Source organism: Nelumbo lutea, chromosome 3 (assembly GCF_056320005.1).
Source record: "Nelumbo lutea isolate HS-2025 chromosome 3, American lotus-T2T, whole genome shotgun sequence".
Lineage (NCBI taxonomy): Eukaryota > Viridiplantae > Streptophyta > Magnoliopsida > Proteales > Nelumbonaceae > Nelumbo > Nelumbo lutea.
This window is the reverse complement of record NC_142686.1, coordinates 17,483,831-17,492,445: the sequence shown is the minus strand read 5'-3', so window position 1 is coordinate 17,492,445 and position 8,615 is coordinate 17,483,831. Positions and strand designations below refer to the sequence as shown.

At 37.3% G+C, this 8,615-nt stretch overlaps 1 protein-coding gene across 2 annotated transcripts; it reads left to right on the top strand.

Moving 5' to 3' along the window:
• The first annotated feature begins 4,791 nt into the window (after positions 1-4,791).
• Positions 4,792-7,547, top strand: LOC148863271 (UDP-glucose 6-dehydrogenase 5-like). 2 transcript variants are annotated; one of them, XM_088975319.1, is made up of 2 exons: positions 4,792-5,176; positions 5,824-7,547. In XM_088975319.1, the coding sequence occupies exon 2, from the start codon at positions 5,844-5,846 to the stop codon at positions 7,284-7,286; it is 1,443 nt and encodes a 480-aa protein (XP_088831445.1). In that variant the 5' UTR covers positions 4,792-5,176; positions 5,824-5,843; the 3' UTR covers positions 7,287-7,547. The 2 variants fall into 2 exon arrangements, with proteins under 2 accessions (XP_088831445.1, XP_088831446.1); XM_088975320.1 differs by lacking the exon at positions 4,792-5,176 and adding an exon at positions 5,315-5,474.
• The last annotated feature ends 1,068 nt before the right edge of the window (positions 7,548-8,615 follow it).

Genomic DNA, 8,615 nt, shown 5'->3' with positions numbered 1-8,615 from the left:
GAAAAGCTCGAGCTCGGCTCGATTTCAACCGAACTTCGAGCCCAATTTATAGGTTCGATTAATAAACGTGCCGAGCCCGAATATATATATATATATATATTATAGAAAATAATATATATATATATATATATATATAATAAAAATATTATAATTCTTAATTTTTTAAATATCAAGTAAAAATATTTTTATATATAATTTTTTATTTTTATAAAACATTTTTTATCAAATTGAGCTGAGTTCGAGCTTACGAATTTTTGACTCGAGCCGAGCTCAAGCTCAAGGTTCTAGCTCGAGCTTTGTAGTACTTTGGCAAGCCGAGCTCGAGCCTAGTCGACTTGGCTCGGCTTGAATCCATCCCTATATGTAATTAACGTGCAATTTCATTATGTCCAAGTTTTAAGAGTTCTAGGGTTGCTGGAAAGTTTCAAATGAATTTTAATTTTTTTTGCATTGAAAATAGCCTTTGCAACTATTTTTAATAGCCCAATAGACTATGTCTCAAACCTTACAGTCGTGGTCTTTAAAGACAAGACCCCAAAAAGTCTAATTACCTATTAGGCAGTTGAAGGATCTACCTAGAAAACTTGCCAAACAGCTCCTTAATGATATCCAAACCCGTGGCTTTCTCCAGCTTATAGACCTGCACAAAAGAAGTCTAGATAACAAATGAAATTTCATATGGCAGATTAGTGTGGCAAAGCAGCTGTACATGTCCCTAAGGCTCAGTTGGGAAAGAGTATAAATGCAAATATATACAGCGTAAATATAAAATATAAGGTTTTACACTCTACATATTTGTATTTGTACTCCTTCCAAACTCAGCCTAAATATTTTTTTTTTATAAACCAAATTTTAGCATTAAAATACTCTTTGTTTTTAAACCCCAAACTTTATTCTAAGTGGAGGGATTACCACCTTAAAATTTTATTAATAGAAAACTATAATGAAAAATAGATATAAAATATAAGGGAGGACATAGCCTGCCTTGTCCAGAAACCCAGGTACCTTTTCCGTTGGGTGTGTTAAATTGAAATAAAAGAAAAGAAAAAAAAATTGCCGCACCGGATGGGTATAGGATAGGGTTTTTAAAACCAGATCGGACAGGGTACCATTCTAGGATTTGGTTTCCAGTCCAAATAGTCCAACCGTTTGGTCTGAACAGATGATCCGTTTTGACAAAAAATAAAAAATTAAATATTTAAAAAACAAAAAATAACAAATTAAACATTTGAAAAAACAAAAAATGACAAAAAGCCATTCTCGAGTTGAATAATTCGAAGATTCAACCACCCAAGTCAACCGTTTTGAGGAAAACCGAAACTGATCAGGTGACCAGTTTCTATTTTTTTCAGTCCAACCTTCCAGTCGGGTCTGATTGAAAACATTGGTATAGTATTAATTTGAACTAGATCTACTTCTCATTTATGGAGTCCTTACGATCCCTCAATGACACACATTCGTCAGTGATGGAAATAGGAGTGCAACTTGGGTTGGGTTAGCTCAAATACAACCCTAACCCAACCCAAATGGTCGGTAGGGTTGGGGTTGACCGGACCCTTGCGCAACTAAATCCAAATCAAACCCAATTCTGCTATTGCTATTCTACATATGTATTATACTCTCATTACATACAATTAATTAATATGGATATGTTTTAATTCTTAGTCCGTAATCATAATGACAAATTGTTATTAGTGATTTTCATTTCACAGGTTTGTATTTTATTATTACTAATTTTATGATTTTAGATTTTTCAATAGAAAATCTATTGAAATTGTAATAGACTCTAAATCATTTTAAACAATCTATTTTTTTTTTTAAACTTTGTTCTAATTACTAAAAAACCACGTTTATGGTCTTAAAAGTTTTGACAGATGGGAGGTTAGAGGGTCCATGAGAGGGTTACAGCAGATGTAAACTCGTGTTACATACACGAACTCGGATCTGTTACTCACAATAGTCTATCCACGGTCCCTCACCCTGCCCATAAGATGCTACAATTGCACAATTTGAAAAGTATCTTCAGTAGGGATGCTCACGGTTCGGTAATTAAATTTTGAAAGTGAATCGAAGTTGATCGATTAACCGGTTGATTGATTCGGTTAATCGTCGATTTGGTTAGCTGATATTTTATTATTTACAATATTTATTATAAAAAATATATAAATATATAATAAAATATTAGAAATATATATAATAAAATATTAGAAATATATATAATATTATATTTTAAATAATAAATAATATATTATAAATAAATAAATAAAATATTTATATATAATGTATATTTATTAATTTATAATATATAAAATATATAAATATGTGTATACCGATTGGTTTGGTTAACCACCGGTTTTTTATTTTGGTTAATTGAAATCAAACCGTATTTTCAGTTTTTTTTTTAATATTGAACTAAAATCAAACCGATCGATTTAATTAACTGAGTTTTTGGTTCAATTTTGATCAATTCAAATTTTTTGATTTTTTTTGCTTTAAAAAATGTAAGAAAATTGATCCGAGCTTATTTCGGGAAATTAGAATTAAAACTTTTCGTCTTTTTTTGTCTCGTCTTTATGTGGAAAGACGTGCCTCCAATCAAACTATTTTTGAGTTGCCAAAATCATCATGTAAAAACTTAGTGTCTTGCCATAGCCAATTGACACCTTTTTTGTGTGTAATGTTTTGTGACTAGAATATGAATAATGTTTTATGCCTAGCAGATCAGATCCCAACTCTGCCCTGATTGGTTTATTCACATAGATATCCTTATGTTACATTTTTTTTAGGGTAAAATATAAAAACCTCCCCTATAAGCTATAGTTTTACTTTAATAAAATTTTAAAGAACTCAACAAAAACCTTCCTTTCGTTGCTAATCTAGACAGAAAACCATTAAAATTATGAGAGTACCCCTGATTAGTCGTTAGGGTATCATTAAAATATTTCAAGATATCAGAATGAGGGAATGACATGAAATCCTTCGCCCAATCTCCCCTCACTGGTTTTTATCCTTGATTTGCTCTTTCTCCATCTCTCTCCTCTGTCCCCCCTCTCTTCCATCAAGTCGGAGCAAACGAAAGGCATTGCTCATCTTCTTCACAGTGGAATCGAATAGAGTTTGACAACTAGCAACGACGACTTTCTCAAAGCTCTTTCTCTCCGCTGTTCTCTTCCCTCTCCTATTTTGTTCGTTTTTTGCTCTCTCCTCTCTCTCTCCCTCTTTTTCCCCATCTTCTGTTTCTTCTTCTTCTTTCTGTTTTTCCTTTGTTTCTTTTGACCGTCGCTGCAACTCTCAGTAGCCGTGGTCTACTTTCTTCTCACAAGCGTTCTTCTTCCCACGAGTTGTTTCAATCCTCATCATCTCTACCAAGGAAGAGATTGCATTTGGCATCTCTCCAATTAGTTTTCTGTACTCTTCAACTGAAGAAAATAAAAAAAAAATGTGGCAGCTGCTAGAATCTTTTGTAATTCCTCCTCTTAGAATGCAAGAATCAATCCCAATCCATTGTTCTTGACAATTAACACTTTGCTCTTGAAATGTTTTGAAAGGTTGAACAAGGCTGCCATGGCATTCTCTTGTATTGATAGATCAGTCATGGATAGAAGCTTTAATAAATTGGGGATTGTGCTGCATCTGACAAGCAAGACCTGTTGAATACGCTTGATTTTGCAAGTAACCGGATCTCATGAGCGACCTTCTTCCTCTCCTCACCAATCCCTTTTGCAAGCCATCGGCTAAAAATTAACAAGCATTTTCATGACTTCTACAACTGCCGCACTGCCGATAAAAATCGTTTTTGAAATGTCACGACTCCTACCACCTGTTTCAGCCACTGCTGTTCGGTTATGGGAACAAAACGAATTGCTGAATAAGTTTCTTTAAAACTAAATTAAAAATGAATATTTTGAAATATTTTAATGATGTCCTAACGATTAATCAGGGATACTTTCATAATTTTAATAGTTTTTTATCTGAATTAGTGATGAAAGGGAGATTTTTGTCAACTTTTAAAAAATTCAAGAGAAGTTTATATGATTGTCAAAAACTTTAATGGAGGTTTTTGTATTTTACCTAAATAAAAGAGAGTTTTGTATATATGTGGGAGAGAGAGAGAAAAGAGAGATGCCTACCCTCGTCTCAAAACCACGGGAATTTGACAGGAGTGGCTTGGTTATGCACTTGTGCTAAACGAGCCCACAGTGAACCACATGCTTGTCAGATCCCATTATCCACATCTCCTTTTCCTTTAATACGACGCCCCTAGCTTTGCCATATGTTGTCTCTTGTTTCTAAGCATAAAAAAACAGAGACATTGCTTCCATCCATGAAATTGCAAATGCGACACCAGCTGGATCGGATTCGGGATTCGGATCAGGACAACATTATTCGTCGGTTGACAATTGACATGATAAAAAAACGTAAATAGAAAGGTTTAGTTGGACAAAAATGTAATGCACTTCATGTAAGGAAGCGGCTGATCCGATAGATCGACAGTCGCGGATCGGACAAGGGCCGGGTTTTCTAAAAGTAAAAATCATATGGGTGCTATTGCTGGTAATCTAATTTCTTTTATTTTATTACTTATTCATAGCTATTATGGTTTCACTTCTAATTATTTTCATTATTTATTGATTTTTACCGGCTCTAATTTTGTATTATTTAGGATTAAATCTGGTTCTATTCTGACCCGGATTCAGACCCCACAATTGACAGCACTGGTTTACAGTTCATGTGGGCTAATGCATTACAATTTATAGAGGCTTACACAACATCACGAGTCACGGGACCCGACCCAAATCACCCAATTGGGGAGCCTATTTAGTTTCCCATCTTTGAGGGAGGAAAATGACAATTTTCCTATTTTTAGTATATATGTTCTTATTGATAGGGACTAAGGAATAAAGAAGGAACCGTTGTCCGAACTTCGACGGTGAATTTGTGTAAGGGTGCAATCACGAACATGTTGAAAATTCATTCCTTCTTGCTCCACCGCTCAAATCTGAGATTGCTTGGTTTCTGAGAAAGATTAGACGAGTAGATCCCATAATTTGCGTATTTAAATAAGGCCTGTCTTTCATTTTCCCGCAGCAGAAGATCTGTTTTCGTTTCCTTCTTTTCATGCTCTCCCGTTCTCTTCTGTCGTCTTTCTCCCCATCCTTTTCAAGAAACAGAGAAGGTAATCTTGATCTTCACCACTGTCTTCAATAAAAGAAACATGTGATTTCTAGTCAAGTATTCCATGATCTATCGTACAATTTGTCGGTGTTAGTTATTGCATTCTGTTATTTTCTTCATGTTCAGGGAAGGTTCTATTGGCTTTTGTTAATTCGGTCCTCTGCTTTACTTTTGTAGCGCAGTTCGGGTTTCAATTCATGTTCAGGGAAGGTTCTAGAGTTTTTTCAGTCTGTTATCAGTTGAATTCTTTATGAATTGAAAATAAGGATCTACTGTATTTTAAAGAATCTGTCCATAATGTACAAATCTGTTGCTTATCTCATATTTTCTCACTTACAATTCTAGTCTCTTATGAATCTTTTATTTTCAGTACTGCTAGCATTCTTTCCTATCATCCAGCCGTGTATTGAGAACATCTCATGTGCTTGTATGTGCTCATTCATGGAAGATGTTCCCAAAGCACGGCTGAATGTCGTGCTGACAGCGTATTACTAGCATCAGATCCGCACTCACTGACTAGGAACCATGCAGAGACATATTTTTTTTTGGAAAGAATAAATATCTGGAGAACCCAAATATGAATGCAGGACTTCAAACTTCGATCTTTTGCCAAATGTTTGATGTTTCAGGATATGTGGTCTTTCGCAGGTTTTAGATAAGCAGGAAACATGGTGAAGATCTGTTGTATTGGAGCCGGGTACGTCGGGGGACCAACGATGGCTGTGATCGCATTGAAGTGTCCTTCAAATCAAGTGATTGTGGTGGACATCTCTGTTCCTCGGATCACAGCCTGGAACAGCGACCAGCTCCCCATCTATGAGCCAGGGCTGGAAGATGTGGTGAAGCAGTGCAGAGGAAAGAACCTTTTCTTCAGCACTGATGTGGAGCAACATGTTGCGGAGTCGGACATAATTTTTGTCTCTGTCAACACTCCAACCAAAACTCGGGGGCTCGGAGCAGGCAAAGCCGCTGATCTGACCTACTGGGAGAGTGCGGCACGCTTGATAGCTGATGTATCGAAATCCAACAAGATTGTAGTTGAGAAATCAACAGTCCCAGTAAAAACAGCTGAGGCAATTGAGAAGATTCTGACCCACAACAGCAAGGGTATCAACTTCCAAATTCTCTCAAACCCAGAGTTCCTTGCTGAGGGGACTGCCATCCAAGACCTCCTCAATCCTGACCGAGTGCTCATCGGAGGCAGGGAAACGCCGGAAGGACAGAAAGCAATCAAGGTGTTGAAGGGTGTGTATGCCCAGTGGGTGCCTGAGGATCGAATCATAACTACCAACCTGTGGTCGGCAGAGCTCTCCAAGCTTGCTGCCAATGCCTTCTTGGCTCAGAGGATCTCTTCTGTCAATTCCATGTCAGCGCTCTGTGAGGCAACTGGTGCAGATGTTACCCAAGTGGCTCATGCTGTTGGTAAAGACACCAGGATTGGTCCCAGGTTCCTGAATGCCAGCGTTGGCTTTGGCGGATCCTGCTTCCAGAAGGATATCCTCAACCTGGTCTACATTTGTGAGTGTAATGGCCTCCCTGAAGTAGCAAACTACTGGAAACAGGTGATTGAGGTGAACGACTACCAGAAGAACCGTTTTGTGAACCGGGTTGTCTCTTCCATGTTCAACACAGTCTCAGGTAAGAAGATTGCTATTCTGGGCTTTGCATTCAAGAAGGACACAGGTGACACCAGGGAGACTCCTGCCATCGATGTGTGCAAGGGGCTCTTGGGGGACAATGCCCATTTGAGCATCTTTGATCCTCAGGTGAATGAGGATCAGATCCAGAGAGACATCTCAATGAAAAAGTTTGATTGGGACCATCCACGCCACCTCCAGCCATCGAGCCCCACCTCAGTGAAGCAAGTGAGCGTTGTTTGGGACGCATATGAGGCAACCAAGAATGCCCATGCTGTCTGCATTCTGACAGAGTGGGACGAGTTCAAGAAACTTGATTACCAGAGGGTATACGATAACATGCAGAAACCTGCGTTTGTGTTCGATGGACGGAATATTGTGGATGTGGAGAAGCTGAGGAAGATTGGTTTCATTGTTTACTGTATTGGTAAGCCCCTCGATCAATGGCTCAAGGACATGCCTGCTGTGGCATGAAGGAGAAGCATGAATGAGGTTGTGTCTTCTTCTAGTTTGCGACCAAGTAGAACTAAAATCTTGGATAGGCGATTTGATTCTTCCAAAACAAACAACGAAATTTTATTTTCTATTATTTTCCTTCATGGATTCTAGCATTTCTTTTGCCTGTTACGACACCCATTCTTCCGTTAGGTGGATCTAAGCGGTTGTGTTCTACCTCGTTGATGTAATTCTGATTGTTAATTGTTAATGGATTACCTGAATCAATTAGTTTCTTCACTTGGCCAATTGCACATGTTGCATTTTCTCTGATTCCTCTGGTTCTGTGGCCAATAGCACATGAAACAGGTCAATTTTGATCTTGAAACTGAGAAAAAAACAGAGGAATACATGACCTATTCTGTTCCTAGTTTACCACTAGCATTAGCAGATCCCTGCTTGGTTTTAATGGGTTTGATGAAAGGATTACGGGTATCCGCACCGCTTTCCTGCCCTGCAATCTGAGCATGTATCCCTCCGAAATTCCTCAGGGTCACCATTTACTAATACTACCCACCGACATTAAACAACTTTAAGCATTTACTACCCACCAGGCCACGACCAACCTCCACTCCTCAAAAGAAACAAGAGATTCCTCTAGCATAGAGTATAAAACATGTTCTGATGTTCACATGTGGTAAGGTTCTCATGCCTGTCATGTCTTCTGTGCTAGGGTTGCAAATAGATTGAATAGGATCGGATATAGGTAGATCCAAATTTGATTCGTTTGTATTTAAATTGAAATATGATTTCATCCATCAGATTTATATCGGATTTGAATTAAATTCAGATTGTAATTGGATACTGAATAGTATAAATAAATAGAACTAAAAACTATTAAAATATTATATAATATTTAATAGAATGAACTAAAAATGGCTTTGATATAATATTTTATGAACAAAATTAATTGTAAACTATTGCAAAAAGGAGATGAATCTTAAAACAAGGAATGCCAAATGCAGCCTTAATGGAACTGATTTGAACAGTCAGGTATCATTTGCAGCCTTATTTTGTGCTGAACTTTGCCATGTAGATTTATGACCGAAACATGGAGCTTTTTATTTTTATGACCGAAACATTTGAGCTATATTTTGCCTTATTTGCAGTGTCATTCACATCAAAACAAATTACAGGAGGTGGGCAAAAGGAGACAGCCCTGAGGTGGACAAAAGTTTGAATTAATTGCACCCTCCATATGGTCTCAAGTTTCCATTATTTGATATATACACACGTATTATTGAAAAATAGACGATTCAATCGGATTGGCAAAGCGACGGTAACTAAGGTTAGGGTTGTTCATCAAAT

What these genes read in the sequence shown, in the direction of transcription:
- LOC148863271 (XM_088975319.1), top strand. Translation starts at nt 5,844, where the DNA reads ATGGTGAAGATCTGTTGTATTGGAGCCGGGTACGTCGGGGGACCAACG.